Below are 22630 nucleotides of genomic sequence, written 5' to 3'. Positions count from 1 at the left end.
AATTGTAAGGAAATCCTCCGGGAAGCTGCGCCAGTGCTATGCAAAATCCAGACGGAGCTTCAGCACCGGCAAGCCCCCCCTTAGCGCCAATTGCGATTTAAAAATAATGGAAATTATCCGGCACCCTGGGGAGGGGGTCCCCGGGGAAACCCCAACGGGGTCTGATCGCGTATTGAGCGGAGGCAGTGAAGGCGCTGCCTTTTTACTTTTTTTGTCCGCGCTGTTCCCACCAGGTCCCTGCAGACGGTCAAAATTTCACTCTAACTGCGTGTGACTATTAGCGCCCGTGTTCGTGCACTGGCCTTTTTTTGCAACGAGGCTCATTTGCATGGAAAGGGGCCAATTTTGCGCCAAATCTATGAAAAATACCTCATTTAAATACAAGTCAATAGCACCAGTGCACCGAGATTATGTTACTTCATTTCACCATTTGCGGTGCTTTGTGAATTATGCTTTTTGTGTTATTTGCGAAGGTTTAGCGGCCGCAAAAGCCACGCAATCCTTTCGTGAATTCGCCCCTCAATGTTTTAATGGGCACAATAGATGAAGCAAATATGTAAATCTCTACCACCCACATACTCAGTCACTGGATATGGTCAAATAATATGTTAATTCCCATTTGGCAATCAGATCGCAGCATAAAATCAAGGTCAAACTATTGTATTTTTATGCCTGTGTGCATCGGTTTCTCTCTCAAGCACATCTTCAGCTTTAAACCCTTTTTTTGTCCCCCACGTGCACAAATTATCTTTGAATCTTTTTTATCGTTCACAAAATGCAGAACTACAAATGTTACTTTAAATATATGCTTAAATTCTCTCCGGCATATCAAAACATTGAAACGTATCTGGTCAAATCATTTTTTTTCCCCCCTTTCATCCGCATTTTACGGATTTTGTGTAAACTCGTATTCCACTCAGTCTCAAAAGATTTGTGAGCAACGTAAACACCCTGATTTCAAATGACAAACAAGTGTTCTGCAGACAGCTGAACTAACAGGTATTTCGATGCCGCCGATGCCCTTCCTCCCCATCAGACGACTATCTCTCAGACAGGCAAACAGACTCTTTGATGGCTATAAATGGCTTCCGTCTTGACTCTCCTCCAAGTTCTGTGCCTTTTCTTCTGTCCTTCTCCACCTGTCTCCATCATTTTCTCACTCCCCCCACAATCTTTCCATCTACCTATTCCTCTCTCCTCCACCTCCACCATAGCCTCTCTCTCTCTCTCTCCCGCTCTCTCTCTCCCTCTCCCCCCTCATTCATCTCTCCGACTTCACCGGAACTCTAGGGGACCCAGGACAGACAGGTTGCCGTGGTAACAGGCAGAAGAGTAATATGCTGTATCTTTCAGAGGAGGGAGGGAGAAAGTGCGGAAAAGAGAAGAAAGGCTGAGTGCCAGCCGATATCTCCCCAAGAGTCGGCGAGAGAATGGATCGGTTTCCTGTAAAACAATGCGATCAAAACTTTGCCAATCTGCGTTTCCATCAAACCCCCGAAACGCCACAGGAAGTCCCCAAAGTGGCTTCGTGGGAGGAAAACGGCGCTCGCCACGGATCGGCATTTATTTGCTATTGTACGACTCCAAAACCCAGACTCATTTCTTAGTTAGATGTTAATTTAGAGTTTGATATCAAGTCATCTTAAGGGGCCAACCAGCCCTGCTTCACAGGGCTTGAGCAGCAGCAAGTGTCCCTTAGGTTGTGGGACGTTCGCCTCTTATCAATGACTTGACTTTTCATACAAACCCAAGGTTTGAAAACCTCATTTAAGCACTGTTAAGATAACGACGTGCTCAACTAGTGATGTGTTCTGCGTCTACGTCAGTGTATTTGGGCGTTGGCAATTCGTTGAAGCACATAGGAACAATGGAAGTATTTGAGCCTGTGATGCCTCTACGGTTTGACACTTTTCCTTAATATTACCTAACATACATGTCTATATACTGTTCAGTACGAGTGTGTGTTGTGTCTTACCTTGGTACTGATTGACTTGGGGGTAGGGATTCCGCTGGCCCTGTCCCATCTGTCTGGGGAGGTGCTGCTGCTGCTGCTGCTGCTGAAGCTACGCACACACGCACGCACAGTTATTAGTGAGTTATTAAAACACCTCTTGACACATAATGAATGCTCTTTGTACTGTGTAAACTGACCCTGCTCTTCCCATACTAGTACTTTGCAGAACTGAATCTTACCCTTTAAAACACCTTTTAAAGTGTGATAAAGACTCGCCCTTTTGCATGCCACCCCGTTTTGACACACTCTCTTCCTGTCTTGGGCGGTATTCTAAATCTAAAACAAAGTGAAGGGTTTGCTAGTTTGCTACTGTGACATGACTACAGTAGAAACATAAGGCTGTAAGGTCCGCACCTCTACGCTGATTTAGTGCTGGGTCCTGGCAGCGATAAAACCTGCTGCCTCAGAACCAAATGCTGCATGACTGGCCAACACAAGGTGGTGTTTATTTAAATGGAGGTGTAATATCCATTTAACTGCATAGACAAAATCCCAGAAGGATCTGTTCTCTTCTCGAGTGCCGGTGCGTGTGTGCATTTGTGTTTTTGGATCTGTGTGTGTGTGTGTGTGTGTGTGTGTGTGTGTGTGTGTGTGTGTGTGTGTGTGTGTGTGTGTGTGTGTGTGTGTGTGTGTGTGTGTGTGTGTGTGTGTTTGTCTGCTCGAACATCCAATTAAAAACAATATACATAAGTGTTGACTTCAGAGTTCAGAACTCTTTAACACTGGATTCCCACACAGACAGAATAGAAAAGAAAACACCAAATTATCACAGCAGGTGGTGCACCGCTACACACACACACACACACACACACACCCCTCAGATAAAAGAAAGCACCGAAGGTATGGGTGGGGGCTGGGTGGAGATAATTATGCTTGCAGCAAGACAACAGTAGGGAAGGTGATGAGCTCTCCTGCTAAAACACAGGAATGCATGAACACGCACATGCGACGCACAGCTGCACGTCCAGTATGCATGACAGGCCTACAACCCAAACCAACACACACACACACACACACACACACACACACACACACACACACACACACACACACACACACACACACACACACACACACACACACACACACACACACACACACACACACACCTGTTCGGCCAGTAGCTGCTGCTGCTGCTGCTGCCTCTGGTCTCGGAGAAGCTGCTGTTTCTGCTGCTCCATCATGTGAAGCTGTAGCCTCTTGTCCTGCTCCATCGCCATCATTTGTTTCATCATGGCTGCCTGCTGCGGGTTACCAAGGTAACCCGGCGGCGGCCCCGCCCCTTGGTTCGGGCCGACCCCTGCGGCCACGCCCCCGGCAGGGTGAGGGGGCGGTACGGCGCCGGGCGGCCGTGACATCCCGACCACTCCCTGTTCCTGGAAACACAGGGAAAGAAGGCGTTGGGTTAAACCATCGTCTGAGCAACTTGCTGATCAGACAGGCCGGTCGGCCTCACGTTGGTGTCGCTAGTAACTGCAACCAATCGTCAGAGGAGCACACCGCACCCAAATATCACCACGGTTCATGTTGGAGCACAGCACAACGCACACAAATACATAGACAGGGTTTATAGTTCAGCTGTTGTTTCCTGCCACTCACCCTACTCACGGGTAAGGATAAACTGGAACTTCATTCCCAAAAATCACACACATCCGCTCTAAACTCAACTCAACGCAAACTACAAAATAAATCCTAAACACATATGCTGTGAGGCGTATATATCCACCCGCACGTTTGGTTTTTCAACACGCGCACACGCTATTGTCTACGCGTGGAGATTACGTCGGCACCGCAGATGGTCCATCTTCTTCATCTCCTCCATCTTTTTTCGCTCTTTCTGTGATTCTATTGGGCGGGCCACCCTGACGCGGCCCGCCGGGGCACTGCTGGGTCCTCAGCGCATACATTAGCATATAAAGAGCACTTCCTCCTCCACTCATCCGTATGCTAATCTCTAATAGGATGAGCCACTGTCCGCCGGCCAATGGGAAGGCGGCTCTTGCGAAATCTATTAAAGGTTAGATGGCTGCATGAGAGTGGCCGTCGTTTAGGACTGCCAGGCGAGAGAAGGGAGAGGCTTAAGTGAAGTGAGGCAAAAAAAAAAAAAAAAAGGAAAGAAGATTTCAGCCTCATGTTAACAAGTCTACGCGAGGCTGGAAGACCTGAGCTTATAGAGGCTGAAAATACACACCCACCCGGAAACGTACGCCCAAACAGAGGCAAAGACAAGAGCACAACAAATCCAATCGGTCTACAGGGCTCCAAGAAACAGGAAAATAAGGATCACGGCGATGAGTGGAAGTATCGGGGGTCTGACACACACACACACACACACACACACACACACACACACACACACACACACACACACACACCACCCCACTTTATTCAATGTGTTTTTATAAGGTCCAAAAACCACATACAACCACACCTGTGCTGAGGCCGCTCTCTTCGAAGAGGGGTGTTGCTGGGAGATAAAAGCGCACACGCCGGACCACGGAATACGAGAAGCCCCACGAGCCGCCTGCAGACAGGCCGGACCGGGCCGGACTGAGAGCTGCTCGAAGCCGAGCGCCTAATCTCCTGTTGCCGTACGTTAGATTGCAGCAGGGTAACCAAACGAGGAAGAGAGATGGTGAGTGGGGTGTAGCATCAGGCACCAACCAGTGGGTGGCAGTGATGATCTTCAAGGGTGTGTTCGTCTTTGTGTGTGTGTGTGTGTGTGTGTGTGTGTGTGTGTGTGTGTGTGTACGTGTGTCTCGCTGGTCTCTCTCTCAGCAGATGGCTCAATCACGACAGCTCTGATCTACGATCTCTCTCCCTCCCTCCCCCCACTATGTACTTCGTCCCTTTTCTATACCCCCCCAATCCTCCTTTACTCCCTCTATCTCTTGCTCTCACCCTCTTTCTCTCTCTCTCTCACTCCCCCTCTTTTTTATGTGGACAGTGGACCTGAGTCATGCCCAAGCAATCGAAAAGGGAAGGAGGGAATGAAACAGAGATGGATAAGGAGGGGGAAAGAGAGAGAGAGAGATAAAAGAGTGAGTCCTGGAGAGTGCGCGAGCGTGGTTGGCGGAGCGCTGGCCCCCGTTGCAAGCGGCGGGGAGGGGAAACGGAGGAAAGAAACGCACGCATGGGAGGGGACAAAAGAACGCAGTGAAATGCAGACGGACGCTCTGCCGCGAAGAAGAAGGAAAAAAGCGTTGAATGATGGGAGTGGGGAGAGAAAGGGAAGGGAGGGGAGGGAAAAGAAAGGAGAAACAGACACAGGAGGATGAGGAGGAGGGAATAATGAGGAGGAAGAGGGGCACGGGGAGCGCAAGGTGGGATGGGTGGAGGGGGCCAGGTACCCTGGCAACCGCCGCTGTGGCCAAGGAGCAGATGGCGCTGAGAGGAACAGTAATGGCCGCCGACGCACACCCGCCCGCCCGCCCGCCCGCCCGCCGGACGATAGTTTAACATGCGACACACACAAACACACACACCCACGCACGCACGCCCTGCTTTCTTCGACTTTGTTCCAACGTCCTTTTCCCACTTTACCTTGTATTCTCTCTGTCCTGTGTCTCCTAAATGAAGAGAGTTTGTCGGATAAAGTATCTCAAAGAGCATCAACAAACTCCTTCTGTCTCGTCTCTGAGCCTGGCCAGGTGGAGTCGGCCCCCAGACTCTGGTTTTCAATACACACGCTGCCAACCAGTTGGATTAAATTAACTAAAACTAATTGGTTTCGGTTCCGTAGCGCTACCATTCGTATAATGACAGGAAATATGAGGTGCTGAGAGAGGGGAACAACACGAGGAACTGAAAGAGTTGACTGAGTAAAGTGTGGATGTCTGCGTACATATCTACATGTTTATTTGTATACAGTATGTATGGAAGTATGTACTGTAGATACATATATCTATAAACTTGTATATACCATCTATGTTTTCTCAGTTTGTCTGTGCATGTTTATGTGCACGTGTGTGTCAGAGTCAGAGTCCTCTTTATTGGGTTAGGAGACATAGAGGGCTCAGGTGATTACATTACACAGAGCCAGCGGAAATGTGTGTGTGTGTGTGTGTGTGTGTGTGTCTGCGTGTGTGTGTGAGAGAGAGAGAAACAGGAGAGCCGGAAGAGCGTCAAGAGAGAGTCTTGAGTTTATGCATGACCACTGTATGTGTGTGGGTGTGTGTGTGTGTGTGTGTGTGTGTGTGTGCGTGCGTATTTGCATACATTGTTATCGCCACACGCCAGGCCGGGATGAAATCACCTGTCCTCCTGTGACCATGCCGCAGTAAAACGCGGGGCTGCTTTCCCTCCTCTCGAATAACGCACGCACGCACGAACGCACACACACACACACTATGAGCGAGCGGTAGCGTCTGGTGCAGGAGCGCTGGGCTTCTGAGCGTTCTGGAGTGGCTCACATCTGTCACCCGGTGCTGCGTGATGGAGGGGGCAGGAGGGCGAGAGCATCGGTAATAAAGAAACGACAGAAAGGGATGAAGAAGAGGGAAAGAGATAGAGTCGGCGCTCCGCCGGACAGCTGGGTTAATACTCGTGATGGAGCAACACCGGCACCTAAACTCAACAACCCAATGTGCGGCCTTTACGGCAGAGGATCCACTCGGAACCTCACGGGTGACGGATAAAAGGGAAGTTCTTCTCCCTCACGTTTGATCACATGATTCCTCTCATCAAGACTTTTGTATTCGGTGGGTTCTCATTTCAGACACCAGTATCGCCTGTTCCCGCCACGCAACTCTCGTTGTAAGAGAGAGTTATAAGGAGAAAAAAAAGTAGAAAAGGAATCGCTTCATTGATCCCGTGGGAGGAAACCCCGTATGAAAAGGGGGTGGAGATGATGGAAAAACTCCACAGTGGAAAGGAAACCCCCGTCGGGTTCAAACCCAGAACCTTCCTGCTGCAACAGCGCTAACCACAACAGCCACCATGCCAGCCATTACCGGGTGGTCAAAGATCGTCCGGTGCTCCGAGGGCTGCGGCGCCCATCCACGGTTGCAATGGGATTTGGTCGGGATTCGGTCAAATTAAGGGAAGAGATGCAACAATGGGTGAAGGGGATCGATCTGGTATCTTGAAGACTACAACTCACACACAAATGCCAAAACGACGCCACAGTGAAGGGTCTGCTGTGTGTCTGTGCTTCATTAAATGGAGAAGGTGCACACACGCGCACACACACACTACCCCAAGCAGATGGTACGACTGCTCCATTATTAAACTACTACCCTTAACTCCCTGTAACTCATAAGGTAAAGAAACACACACACACACGCACGCACGCACGCACGCACGCACACACACACACACACATTGAAGACACACATTCAAAGACAAACAGAAACCACATATTTAAGCAGAGATGAACACACACGCACGCACACATATTACTCAGTTTCTCCCTGGAGAGAGTTATATTTAAACTGCTGGAGAGGAGGTTTGCTCCCCATAGAGGTCTGTTTAATCTCTAACATCTCTCCACTCTAAACCCTAACTGGCCTATTTCTGAATCCTCCACTCCCAAGCGCGCACACACACACACACACACACACACACACACACACACACACACACACACACACACACACACACACACACACACACACACACACACACACACACACACAAAACCCATGCACATAGGAATAAGTAGGCACACGCGCCCATACTTACACATGCACCACCCTCGAGCACCTCCTTACACACACACAGACACACACACACAGACACACACACACACACACACACACACACACACACACAGACACACACACAATAAACTTTCAGTCGTATTGTATCATCTTGAAATTAAAGTATCGCCATTTTGTCCGTGATGCACAATTTTGATGATGAAAAATATGAGACCAAGTGTGAAATTTGTCACAATGAGGTCGGAAATATTAGAGTGTCACTGGAGCAAGTGTTGATCTTATATCAGACCACACATTACAACCTGGTTCCTGTTCACATATCGCAGATCAAGATGGCTGGGCGATGAAGACAAATTCCAAAATCCAAATACTCTTTTTAGGGAATATCTTCATATCGACGACTATTGTTGTTTGGATATATACCCACAAAAAATATCTGAGAAACAATCATGTAGTAATGTGGATATTATGATTGATTGATCAGAACATCTAGAACGGTCTATGAAGTTCACTTTCCTCTCCCAATATCGATATTATAACGACATATCGTCCAGCCCTAAAATCGTATTGGTTTTTGTGACAATGCAATTTTCATTATACGGAAAGCAATGCAGTCCGCCAGCTCCCTCGCTGGCAGTGGCGCCGGGAAACAAACCCCGAAAGAAATAAGCAGAGAAAAAAATAAAAAATAAAAAAAAAAGATTTATATTCTGCACACACACATCCTCGTAGATGAATATTTATTGCCAACATTACGTACTATATAACCTGTTTCAAGGCAACGGCCCAACTTGTCACCAATTCCAACCGCTTACAATCACCCCGAGGCTGACGGCCGGCGACGCGGGCAGACACCGGCTGCGGTCAGCCTCCGCCATTAGCGCGCACGGCTCTCTTTCTCTCTGCCTTCGCCTCCGTCGATCCCCCCCCCCCCCGCCGATTTCAGAGGTGACTCATTAGCATTTCACCTGAAAACCCTGCGCTGCGGACACCCAAACGACCGGGCGGCGGAAAAGCAAGAGGAGGAACAGAGCAGGGAGGAGGAGGAGGAGGAGGAGGAGGAGGAGGAGGAGGTGTGGTGTGAGAAGAGAGAGAGAGAGAGAGAGAGATGCACGACAGGTGCGTTGAAAGAACAGAGCGAAAGAGACACAAGGAAGAAGGGACAGCAGATGAAGAGGAGACTGGAGAGAGGATGATTTAACGCGGAAAGATGGGAAGAGGTGCAGAAGGAGAAAAGGAGGGAGGGCATAATTAATCGGTGAAAGATGAAGGGGGGGAAAAAGAGAAGGAGGAGAGAAAGGGAGAGAGAGGGAGAGAGCGATCGGGAGAGGGACAGCGGCGCGAGGGATGAGATCATCGGCGGCCGGGGAGCGATTGGGGCGAGCGAACGAGTGTACCACCCTGAGAGAGACCAGGTGCTACTGTAAATCACCTTGGAAACCTGTCACCATGGAAACCTTAAAGACACATGCACACACACACACACACACACACACACACACACACACGTGCACGGGCCGGAGAGAGGCCAAGCCAGAGCAGCACGCTTGTGTGTGTGTGTGCATGTGTGTGTGTGCATGTGTGTGTGTGTGTGTGTGTGTGCGTGCGTGCGTGCGTGCGTGCATGCTGCAGTGGCGGGATGGGATGGATGTGTTTTCATGTAATCTAATCTCGGCGGCTGAAAATGCTTCATCTGACTGACAACACGGAGTCAGAGCTGGAAAGGCGCTCGGTCTCTCCCTCTGCCTCCGTCTTGTTGGACTCTCTCCATCCTCCTCCTCCTCCTCCTCCTCCTCCTCCTCCTCCTCCTCCTGCGCGCCACCTGAAACGTGTCGCCCTTTGCGCCTTCCTCGGTTTCCCTCCCCTTTCCTCTCTCTCGCCCCCGATCCTTCGTTTTCCTCCGCAGTGCCGGGGTTGGGAGGCCATCATGGCGGCACCAGCCCGCTGTGTGCTGGGGGTTTTGGGGTGGTGCTGGGTTCACTGGGTGTGGCCTGCGACGGGCAGCGGCCGCGGGGCAGTCGAGGGCGGAGCAGTGACTCCGGTTCCCCCATTTGCAGGCGCGTGTACGTGCGTCAGGTTATCCCGTTGCCCTGGTGATCACTCCCGCTCATCTCGGGGAGTATTCCCGGGGCCGGGGCCCTTGAATTATTCACAGCTCTGATCAGCGCTATTACACGGCGGTTAGCGGAGGGAGGGCTGGATTCCGTCCATCCACCCATTCCTTCCTTCCTCCCTCCCTCCCTCCCTCCCTCTCGCTTAGGATCGACGCAGCGCGATTTATTCGGCCGCTTTATCCGACTTCTCCCCCCCCCCCCCCCCCGAATTATCTTTTTGTATTGGGCTGTTATTCAACAACTCTCTCCTTCCGTTGCTCTCTCATCGCTCTCCACGTTGCGCCGCCGCGCTGTGTGTGTCGTCTCTCCGTCCCTCCTCCTCCTCCTTCTCCTCCTCCTCCTTCCCCCCTGCATCGCACCGCCCCTCCATCCTTCCCACAGGTCCCTGCCGCCGCCCTCCTCTCCTCCTCCATCACCAGCCTTTGATGGCTCTTCTCTGCTCCCCAAACACACACCTCCCCCCTTTTCACTGCTGCATCCCTGGGCACTACAGTGTGCGTCGACCCCTTCGTATTTCACTCCTCTCTCTTTTTCCTCCGTCCGTCCTGTGACCCCCCTCCTCCTCCCCTCCGCCCTCCTGTGTGTGTTTTTCTATCAGACTTTGATTTGTTTTCCTGCATCCCCGTTTCTCCGTCTTCATTCCCGCCGCCACTTGCTTAACCCCCCCCCCCCTCTCTCTCTCTCTCTCTCTCTCTCTCCCCCTCCCTCCTTCTCTCCCTCCCGCCTCCCGCTTCCTCTCTCTCGACCTCGGCACCTATCGTTCGTTCTGCGCCTCCGTCTAACCCCCCTCCTCCCTCCTCCGCACGCGCTCCCTATCGCTCTCTTGGCCCATCTTTACTGGAATGACCGCAGTCCCCCCCCCCCATCTCTCTCGAGAAGCCATTAGAGGTGCTGCTGTAAGGCCATCATTCTTTGGCTCTCTCTCTCTTTCTCTCTCCTTCTCTCATGGTCTCTCTTCACTCTCTTTTTCTCCTACTGCCGTAGTCTCAGGGCAATAAGGTTCCCTCTCACCCCTCCCCTCCCCTCCCTACCCTCCTCTCCATCTCCACCCTCCCCCTACTATTTCTTAAGGCTGTCTCGCCCTCCTCCTTTCTTTCTCCCACTCTCTCTTCACATCATTTGCACTCTCTCCTGCTGCATTCCTTCCCCCTCCCTCCCTTCCTCTCTCTTGCTCTCCTTTACTCCATACGCTCCCCTCCGCCCCATCCATGCCTCCACTCCTGTCCTCTCCTGTTCCAATGAGGCAGTAATGTGTAGCTGTGGGCTTACAATATATACACATATAAACCTGTCAATGGCTCTATTACATTCGGGGGGCGGGGGCAGGGGACGGTGCACACTAGTGCGCATGCTAATAACGCAAGCCGATGCTGTCCTTTTAGAAGAAATTAACAAAAAACAAGGGGCAACAAAGGCATAATTATTAAACCAGGCAAAGGAGGTTGAGCTTGTGCACTGGGAGGTAGGTGCCTTGCTCATGGGCAATCCGCTAATGGTCAGCTGTAGGGAGGGGGGTGGGGGTCGTTTTCTATTCAGCCCCCAACCTCCGACTCTGAGAAGTCCTTTCCAGGAATTCCACAGTGACTACTACTTATGTGTGCGTGTCCTCAAATGATGTGTGCAAATATGTGTGTGTGTGTGTTTGTGTGTGTTTTTAAAAAGTTCATCTGACCATAGTTATTTGCAGACACTAAATCTAGGCTTCCATATCTATCCCACTTCTCAAATGACACACATTAAAGGCAAATATATATATATATATATATATATATATATATATATATATACAGTATATATATTAGTTTAGGCCCAATGTACACAGAACAGAAACGTACAAAAACATACAGAAACACCCACACACACACACCCACACACACACACACACACACACAGATTCAACAGTCCGCAACCTAACCCTATTCTCTATTGTGTTACACATTAAGCTGTCTTTGCCTGCGCTGCACCCTCAGCTATCTCCATCGCCCTCGACTCTGACCATCTTTGTATGCCATTAATCTCTCTCCCTCCTTTTCCTCCTCTGCTCTGGCTCTCTCTCTCTCCCTCCCTCCCTCGCTCGCTCCGTCGTGCTCTCTCTCGGAAGCCAGATGGGGGTGGGGGGACGGAGCTGGGAAAAGGGGAAGGGGAAAGAAAGGAGGTAAACCGAGAGAGAGAGAGAGAGAGAGAGAGATAAAGACAAAGAGAGAACGAGAGGCTGACCATTATCTCAGCCGGGATCTCCAATAATTCCACAGCAGCGTATTAAACGCGATAGAGCCAAAATGGCCTTTGGTAATATGATGAAATATGCCGTAAAAAAGTAGAAATGGAACTAAAAGCGTCAGAGTGTAGAAAAACCTCCATTCCTCAGCCGCCTTATCGCATTATTGCATTCAACTCATCTCTCCTTCCCCCTCCACCCCCCATCGCTCTCGCTCCCTCGCTCCCTCTCTCCTCTGGCTTCCTCTGTGTCACCGAGATGTCTGTCCCTACTCTCCGTCTCTGCGTCCCTCTCTATCTCTCCCCGTGTTAAGGCTTTCCAGCTCGTTCACCCGCTCGTCTTCCTCTATCGCCATCGCCGCCGCCCCTCCCTCCCCGCTGTCCTGGCGAGTGCTGGGAACCAGTTTAGAGGGTCGCCAGATAACACAGTGTTCCCAACAGAGGAGGGGAAAATGGAGATTCCATTAAACTAAGTGTCAGTCTCCCTCGCTCGCTCGCTCGCTCGCTTTCGAGTGAGGCTAAAACCTTAATCCTCAGCCAAACATGCGGACAAACAAACACACGAGGGCACGCCCGCACACACCCACACCCACACCCACACACACACGCACGTGCTTTCCATGCGTGGCAGGCTCAGACCCTCACACGCTGACCTCACGCACAAGAGGAAATGGTAAAATAACTTATTTCTACAAATTGCAGCTGCTGGTGAATGCTCCCTGTCTCACGGCGAGGGCTGGGTATCGGTACTCAATACCTTGAAGCTATCGTCCCAAATAACCCAATACCAATCATTTTTGTACCCAGAAATCTAAAAAAAAAAAAAAAAAGACTATTTGTATGGTTTTGCTCGCAGCCAATCACAGCAAGCGTTCTTCGATTTAACGTGACGTGCGATTGGTTCACTCCAGCTACAACAGTGTGTTAAAGGACAGGTTCACCTCTCAAGTGTCTCTTAAAACAACAGTCAGGTGTCCATATGAACAGTGAAAGAGGTTTCCCTCGCTGTAATCATTCCTTAGTTATTTGAAAAATATTTCAATCATTTCAACACTGTCAAAACGTATGATTGTAAAATTCATTTGGATGGGGAGGAGTGGTGCTATTTTACGCAAGTCAATGCTTCCATTCACATGATAGTTGTAGTAGGAAAACAAAGGTATTGAATCAAGTACACTATTATTATCGTTATCTATATTATTATTATTATTATTATTATTATACAATTATCCACCTTCAATACTACTTTAATCGAACAAATTACTCACATGAATTACATTTTGGTTAAGAAATAAGCAGTTATGTGGTGCATCGGGATTTTGTCTTTCAAGTACTGTGGTTTAGCGGTTTACATTTATGATTATGAATGCTGGGTAAAAATGTTGGGCAAAGTTGAGATTGCCCGTTTCAGTTCCACTGACTTGTGATTTTTGGACCTTAATGCTTTGTTTTAATGTCATTTCAGGGTTTAAATAAATCACATACACTGTCGGCGAAACCAATAAAACAATAGACGGATAAATCCATTTTGAAAGCTACCACAATGACCCGCCGCCCCACGCGGAGCACGGCAGCAGTCGTCTTAAATGTGGCAGCATTCATACAAAGGTTTTAATGCAGATCATGTGTTGTCATATTTGTAGTGATGATGATTGTCGTGATCAAAGCTAAACCCTCGTCATGCCCCTTCGCGTGGTGTCATTTGCCTCTCCAATGTGCCACATGTATAACAAGGCCCCCCCTCTGACCCCCTTAATTAAGACTTGGATATTTTCCATATTTATGCCTGGAAGAATCTTGAAATACAATCTCAGACACCCCTAGAGTGGACCATACTATTACGCCGAGCGTCGCACTCAGCTCGGAGCGATCTTTTTTCCGAGCGTAAATAAAACAAAAAACAAAATAAAAACAGTGTTTTTATTGGACATTTATTTATTTTCCTCCGTTTTGTAATTGAATGAAACAAAGCAAACAAACCAAAAAAGCCCTGTGTGTAGCCGTGCATAACGGGGACACTCTCTCAGTCAACCCCCCACCCACCCCCATCTCAAACAAACCTGGAAAACTGTTGATGAAGGAAGTAGCAAATGGTTCCCCCGGGGAGATCAAGAGAAAGAGGAGGAGGGGAGACAGTGTTGGAGAGCGAGAGAGAGAGAGAGAGAGAGAGAGAGAGAGAGAGAGAGAGAGAGAGAGAGAGAGAGAGAGAGGGGTGAGATGGTGAAATGGTTAGTGGAGGAGTGGACCTTTGGTAAGCCTGGGGGAGAAATAGATGTGTAAACAAACGGTAGAGAGAGAGAGAGAGAGAGAGAGAGGGAGAGGGAGGGGGGGCGTTGAGGGGACAGGAGGAAGGGGAGGGGGACGGAGGGATGTTGAAGAGAGAGGGAAAAAGATGAGTGGGAGGACGGAAGACACGGAGTGAGAAAATAAGCTCAGCCATGTGTTTAAGTCAACAGCGGCAAGAGAAACCTCAAGAGAGAGAGAGAGAAAAGGCGTAGGCAGGAACAACTCAAAGAGGACAACAAGAGGAAGAAAGGGAGAAACGACAAAACACACCCACACAGGCACACGCTCGAACACACACACACACACACACACACACACACACACACACACACACACACACACACACACACACACACACACACACACACACACACACACACACACACACACACACACACACACACACACACCTAATGGTTAGTGGAAGATCCAACAGATAAGAAAGAGGAAATAGACCTAAAACGATAGAGGTAGAGAGAACCACTTCGCCCTTTGAACATGTTGATGATAGCAAAAAGACAAGGGCTGTGTGTGTGAGTGTGTGTGTTTGTGTGTGTGTGTGTGTGCCCCTCTGCGTGCGGGGGGGTTCTGGGGGAATTAAACGACAAAAAGCGAAACTAATTATTCAGTGATTTTGCTAATTAGCTCTGCCTTTACTGACAATCTCCCCACGCCAGTGGAACGCTTGCCGTAAGAACTCACTGTGTGTGTGTGTGTGTGTGTGTGTGTGTGTGTGTGTGTGTGTGTGTGTGTGCGTGTGCGTGCGGGAAGAGGGGGTGGCGGCGGCGGGATAAAATAAAGGGAGAGGAGGGAAATGATAAATAGCGCGAGATGGATGGATAGGGGAAAGGAGAGAGCGGGTAAAGGAGGTGTCAAGGCTGTCATGTGATTTGAAACCTTTCAGGCGAGCGAGACAGAGGAAGACGGACTGGGACAAAGGCGGCGAGAGAGAGAGAGAGAGAGAGGGAGGGAGGGAGAGGGAGGGAGGTGAAGAACGAGAGAGGTGGAAAGAGAGAAGGGGACAGAGGAGAAGAGGAGAAGGAGGAGAGGAAAAATCAAAAAGCCATGGCAGAGCCCATGGGAAAGTGGTGACGTCTGTTTACCCATGCGCTGAGCTGCTTTTACATAAACTAACAATTAAAAAGCTCCAACCAGTCCAAATGTTGCCTACGCTGGAATGTTCACTCTCGGCGCTCGGCCGGTGAGACGACAGCACTCCCAAATTTAATTAAACAAAGAGAGAAGGAGCGCACGTTAGCTTCTGTTTGTGTGTGTGTGTGTGTGTGTGTGTGTGTGTGTATGCGCACGCGCACAGCCCTTAGCAGACATACGGCCATTTTTTTCCGTTGTAAGAGGTTTGTTGCACTGGGTGTTCTTGCAAGTGGTCAAAGGATGAGTGCAGGGGTGTGTGTGTGTGTGGTGAGCTGTGTGTGTGTGTGTCTTTCTCCCTATGCTAACTGGCTCATTTGCAGTCCCTGCAATTTGCCGTCTTAGTGAGGTGTGCCACGTGCCTGGAACGTGGCACTAGAAGAGGCATTGGTTTACTGATCACACACACACACACACACACACACACACACACACACACACACACACACACACACACACACACACACACACACACACACACACACACACACACACACACACAGCTAATGGTTACTGGTAGATCCCGGCACGAGAGGAGGGGGCAGAAATGAAAGAGAGGGGTTAAGTCGGTGAGTATAGAGGGATTTAGACCTCAAACAGACAGAGGAATGGAGAAAAGGAGTGAGATAGAGGGGGAAGGGGAGGGGAGTGTGAGAGAGAGCGAGAGAGAAAGAGACAGAGAGAGAGAGAGAGAGAGAGAGAGAGAGAGAGAGAGAGAGAGAGCGAGCGAGCGCAGAACGGCTGGCTGAGCGTGTAAGTGTTTAACTGTGCAGGGCTGCTGTTAGTGAGTGATAGGGAAATCTACAGAGACCAACAGTAGAGACTCTCTCTCTCTCTCTTTCTCCCTCCCTCTCCCTCTCCATCTTCCTCGCTGTGTGTCAGTCTTCACCCATCCTCCTATTTGGCCTCTCCTCCTCCTCCTCCTCCTCCCTGTTTATCTCTCCATCCCTTCTTTCTTTTGTCTGCCTTGCTCTCGGGAGGAGGGGATATCTCTACAGCTCATTCCTCATCGCTCCATCCTTCCTTCCATTCTCTTATTTTAATAAACGTTCTCAGAGACGGATGAGATAGGCGGCATATTGATTTATTGTATTGATAAGTCACACGTTACATTTCTGTGTGTTTGTGCGTAAACACAAATGCCCTTATTTGTCCGTGGCTGTGTACTTGTGTGTGTGCGTGTGTCTATGTGTGTTTATGTGTGTGTGTGTGTGTGTGTGTGTGTGTGTGTGTGTGTGTGTGTGTGTGTGTGTGTGTGAGTGTGTTTGCATGTGTGGAGGGGGTGTGTGTGGTCCCTGGAGACTAATGTTATGCCTTCGGTTTTTTTGCTGTGGCAAAAGAAAAAAATCAATGTGTGTTCTTTGTGTGTGTGTGTGTGTGTGTGTGTGTGTGTGTTTGTGTGTGTGTGTGTGTGCGTGCGTGCGTGCGTGTGTGCGTGTGTGCGTTTGCGTCCATGGACCTGAGCAGCGATGTTCCACTGCGATACTATAGAGATCACTGTGTGAGGCGAATAGGCCAGAACTTACGGTGCTCGGAGGATCTCGCGATTAGAACTGACGGACGAGGTCTTTATGAGCTTGTGTGTGTGAGTGTGTGTATATTTGGCCCTAATCACCTGACGGCACAGCGGGGGCCACTTTTTTACCACATTCATATGACATCCTCCCTGAGAATTGCAGCAACGAGAGATAACTTTTAGGTTAATATAATGCTCGTGTAAACAGAGCTTAAGACGTAGAGGAGCCACTTAGCGGCGGCAGCGGTTTGGGGTCTTTGGCCTCAGAGATTAGGAGGCTGTAGGGGAGAGCGCTGTTTGTGTGGTGACCGGGGACATTGATCAGGGGAGGGCTGGCGCGTCGTTAGCCTTCCTCATCGAACATATGGAGATCAATACCCAAGCAGCGCTGGGAAAATTGGAAAAACACTCTGAAGTGCATGCATAGTGTGCATGCATGTGGACATACACACACGTATACTGACACACGCAAGCAGACACAATCCAATTTTTATATGCATGCAACAGAAAATCTAAACAAGCCCGTGCGCGCACACATAGATAGATAGACACACACACACACACACACACACACACACACACACAGACACACACACACACACACACACACACACACACACACACACACACACACACACACACACACACACACACACACACACACACACACACACACACACCACCACCCACCCACCCTATACTTGAAATCATGTTAATGATTTGGCTATTAGGAACATAGCGTCAATCAGCAGTAATGACTGTAGGGAAGGGTTTTTATTGATAAGTCTGTAGGAAAACACACACATACTCATACACATACACACACGCACGCACGCACGGAGAGATTACGTAGCATGAGGTATTATGCAGCAGCATTTTCTCAGGCAGAATCAACCAGATGCTAAAAATCCAGTAGGAATATTCATCTAGATGTTGCTGTTACTGTTGCTGTCTGAACCCTGAACCCACATTTGGAGCCAGTGTGTTTTTGTGAGCATTCTGCTACCAATTCCTACCAGTTTACCATCTGTTTACACAGGAGACAGACAGGCAAGTGTTTGGGAAAAGTGGCATGGCCGACATAACGGGCTAACAGAAATCCAGATTGTCAGCTTGGATGGGTCCATGGCCTCCTTCACATCAGGCATAAACAGGCTTCCCGAGCTACTGCCGGAGTAAAAATACACCAAGCTGTCCAGGCCTCAACACACCACAAGGTGCAGAGACCCAGCCATGTGTGCCACAGCTGGAGTTGAAATATTAAGGGCTGCCCCCAAATAGTCGACCAAACGATAGTCAATGAGAAGAGTCTTAGTCTACCAAGTTTTTAATTGGTCGGTTGGTCACGGGGAAAATAATAAATAAATTCATTTGGGAGCTGTGTCTTATCGAAATCAAGGCCGGTTGAGTTCTCGATGAGCGGCTTTGATGTCATTAACAGGCGGCTCACTTCGTGCACGCAGCGCTTGTAAATAAAATATATACAGTGAAAATAAACTAAATACACAGCACGAACACAGTAAATATGAAAAAAATATCGATAAGCCACGAACTACGTACACACACAATGTACAGTAGGTTGCCCGCTGACTGACTGCTGACTAACTGCTGACTGACTGCTGACTGACTGCTGACTGACTGCTGACTAACTGCTGACTGACTGCTGACTGACTGCTGACTGACTGCTGACTGACTGCTGACTGGCCGCCGACGCGCCAACTGCAAATGTCCACGATCGTACCTTGGAGCAGTCGGTCGCAAGTCGATACAAATTTTCGCGACTATCGCTACTGGTATCTTGGATTAGTCGTAAGCAGATGCAGTCGTAAATCGAGGTACCACTGTACTTTAACGCGGGTTATTAGGTTTTGTATTTATCTGTTATATAGCACAGTGTAAACAGTGTTTGTTAAAACATTCTTCCTCAGCCCTGGAACTCAAACCATTTTCTGATGCTCCAAAAACATATAATTAAATAATTACATTAATATCGTAAAGGTGCAACGACTAGCCGAGTAATGACTTGAATGATGACTAGTCGACTAGGAACATCTTTAGTCGGGGGCAGCGCTAGAAATATTTGATCACACGCGTACACACGATGCATTCTCAACGCCACTTTGACACAGCACATAGTCCCATCCAGTACAGAGTGGTAAAAGCATTTTAAGAAATCTCAGAGAAACAAAGGACGGAGGCCAAGAGTCTTTGGCGGCGCTAACATACTGACCAGCTTTGTTGAGAGGACGGTATTTCACCGTGTTTTCTCGGGCTGAATGAGGTGCGGACACGTTTGCAGAGTGGGCTGTCATTATAGCCTGCGCAGTGGGCAGAATTATATAAACCGCGCTCCCTCCGAGGGCCCCGGTGCCAGCGACAAGCAGCCGAGTGCACTCTGCACCGCCAGGGTGAAGCGGGAGCGCCGCTGCTAATTAGTCACTTTGTTGTTAGATTAGGAAAGTTTCCTTCTCAAGATGTCTCCTGGGAATCGCACTGAATCCGGCACAGATGAAGGGAGGAAGCGACATTTCTCTCTTATCGCCAAATGCCAGGGAAATTGTTTACATGAAAAAGGAGAGCGAAACGAGAATCGGGCGTGTGAAGTTTGACGGTTGCTATGGGTTGCTATGGACGCCGGTCGCCATTTTTTGGAGGATCCCTTCCATTCAATTGCATGGAGGAACAGCTTCAAGAACCAAGGGTCCGGGTTTCACACAAGATGGCCGCAAGATTCTCTGTGGCAGTTTCTCTCACCCAACAAGACTTCCAAGCCGCCGTTGAACTCTAAAATGCCGACCGACGTTCGCGGCCAATGCGAGTGTTTCCTCCCGAACACGGCGGCCTGCTCCTGCAACGTGACGTCAGCTTCACATTCCCTATTGAGTACTGGGAGAACTGGGAGCGTTTTTGTTCACGTGTGTTGGTGGAAGCTGAAGTGGTAGCTTTTCGGTGATGCGCTCTCAAAGCGTTCACGTGGCGTAGTCTGTTGTAATGCCGATACGACAACGTAGGTCGAACGTCCAAAGAGAGGGAGGGAGATTGAGAGAGGAAGGCGGAGGAAAGACACCAACGTGTAGGGCCAGCATTCCCAGGTGTATCTGAAGACACAAGGCCGACTATTTCAGTCTCAGCTGCCAGGAGAGGAGGAGGAGGAGGAGGAGGAGGAGGAGAGGAGAGGAGAAGGTGGAGGCGGAGGAGGAGCAGGAGAGAGGGAAGCCGGAGAAGGAGGAACGGAAACTGCGACTCTAAATTTAGCTCGATGCGACATTCCAGGGAAGAATAATACGGCTTCCTCCTCCTCCTGCTGCTGCTGGAGGGAGAGCGGGGAGGGCAGCGGGAGAGAGGATATGCAGACTTGAAGAAACATTAGGCTGCAGAAATCCAATTACCGAAAAAACTAATATTTCCTTTTTCTATTGTCTATCCCATATAGCTTTCACGGCCCATTAAAATACATTACCCGAAAAGTTCGGACCCGAGAGGAAGCAGCGGTGACAGTTTGAGAACGCGCCGCGCACGACAACACTTCCTGCTCGTCCCTCGCGCGACGGAACCCTGAGAGCGTTCATCAAAATGTCCATCCACTTCGAGGGGGGCGACAGCTCTGTGAAAGCGCCGCGTGACCATCACCTCGTCCCTCGAGCCACTGAACCGGCCGGAGACCGAGAGAAAGGAGGGGTGTGCAGGTAGCAAAGATGGAGGGAAGGAGAGACGGGAGGAAAGCCGCAAGGAAGGAAGGAAGGAAGGAAGGAAGGCCAGCGAGAATGAAACCTGATAACAAAGGTGGAGAGATAAATAGATGGAGATACTCAATTACAAGGAAATTACAGCCAAAAAAAGCACCACCCCGACAGTCATATGTGGATTATGTGTGTGTGTGTGTGTGTGTGTGTGTGTGTGTGTGTGTGTGTCTCACATGATGAAACGCGCAGCTGGGGGCGTGTGACCCACCAGGTAATTACTGCTTACTCATGGCAGCTAAACAACCGCTATGTGTGTGAAGAGGGGTGTAAGATGTGACCTTTATCCAGCCGTGGGTTGATGCGCATGAGAATGTGAATGTGTGTGTGTGTGTGTGTGTGTGTGTGCGTGCGCGTGCCCGTGTGTTGCTGAACGGAACAATCGTAGCTCACCGAGAGAGACAGAGCGAGGGAGAACACAGCCGAACAAATGTTGACACCTGAGACAGAGAGGCACGCACGCACGCATGCACACACACACACCCACACCCACACACACACACACACACACACACACTAACAGAGACTCATATAAACTTTCATGGCGATTCAAAGCACTGCACGGCGAAATGCATTTTGTGGTTTCGAAATGCATTTTGTGGCCGCTCCCCGAACCCGACCGACCATGAAACGTTTGTGTAAACGGAGCAGGAGTCAACTGACGGGAAGCAGGAGGAGGAGGAGGAGGAGGAGGAGGAGGAGGAGGAGGCGGCGGCGGCGGCGGCGGCGGCAGTCTGCAGATTTGCATGCGCGGGGCTGAGGTGCGTTCAGAGTTCGGGCGAGGATCATCTTAAAATAACCGCAGAGCGGAGGACGAGTTAGTGCCACTTTAGCGGGAACTGTTTGTGCAGTTTGGGAGCGCGGTGACACGCCGGCGCCCACAAGCACCCCACCCCCCCCGACGATTGGGCCGGCGCTTCATTACCGCCGCGTCCCCGACCTGCGCCGGGTGTGAAGGAGACGCCGGAACACAGGAACCAACAAAACGCTGTCGTCTTTAAATCATCATCCTGCCGTTTATTATGGTTATTAATCACAGGATATTTCATACAATATTAATACATAACAAACACACAATTAATCACAATCACAATTAAAAACACTCTGTACACGACATTGTTATAATGACTGTTTCTCACCCTGTTGCATACACAGTATGTACAGATTATATTCATATTTATGCATCCTTGCACAATTCTTTCGACAGAAGGTAAATTGTTGATACAGAGGTTTATTGTTTATTTTTAAGGTGTACTCTCTTTCCCTATCACTCACTGTGATAGTGAGTGATAGGGAATCTACAGAGAACAACAGTAGTCTCTCTCTCTCTCTCTCTCTCTCTCTCTCTCTCTCTCTCTCTCTCTCTCTCTCTCTCTCTCTCTCTCTCTCTCTCTCTCTCTCTCTCTCTCTCTCTCTCTCTCTCTCTCTCTCTCTCTCTCTCTCTCTCCCCCCCCCCCCCCCCTCTCCCCATCTATCTTTAGGTGAGTTAAACTTCAAAATAAGGATCCTTACATTGAAGTAAAGATTTTAAGTCTCTCTTCCTCCGATCATCATTATTTTTTTATATCATGACCGTACCGCACTCAAAGACAATAAACATAAACACAATAATCATATCAATGCACTGCCCAACTAACAATGAACAGCACGCCCACTTTCATTATTCACATCCTACATCGAGGCTGGTGCATAGAGTGACCAGATATACACCGAACGCGGGTGGAAAGAGTGAACTAATAAACAAAACAAACGGTTTGGATAAGCGTTGAAATGGGGAAGAGGGCTTGGCAGCGTAAACAACAAAAAAAAAGAAAAATAGGAGGGGAAACCTCGGTTGTGTTTTGGATAGAAAAGAGATTAGATGGTTCAGTGCTGGTGTTTGTGTGCACGACGTGTCAAGGGTGGCTGGCATGCCAAGCGGAAACGATGCAACT

At 49.4% G+C, this 22630-nt stretch overlaps 1 protein-coding gene across 1 annotated transcript in view; it reads right to left on the bottom strand.

Annotated features, from left to right (window-relative positions):
- Positions 1–22630, bottom strand: part of maml3 (mastermind-like transcriptional coactivator 3) — a gene marked incomplete at its 5' end in the record, with an annotated part of 100015 nt that overhangs the window by 2775 nt on the left and 74610 nt on the right. The window contains 2 exons of the mRNA XM_079999877.1: positions 1976–2063; positions 3124–3390. Coding sequence (XP_079856003.1) covers positions 1976–2063; positions 3124–3390 — 355 coding nt within the window. The remainder of the gene's footprint in view (positions 1–1975; positions 2064–3123; positions 3391–22630) is intronic.

The sequence above is a fragment of the Zeus faber genome (assembly GCF_960531495.2).
Source record: "Zeus faber genome assembly, chromosome: 4".
Classification (NCBI taxonomy): Eukaryota; Metazoa; Chordata; class Actinopteri; order Zeiformes; family Zeidae; genus Zeus; species Zeus faber.
This window is presented reverse-complemented; position numbering and strand designations above follow the sequence as displayed.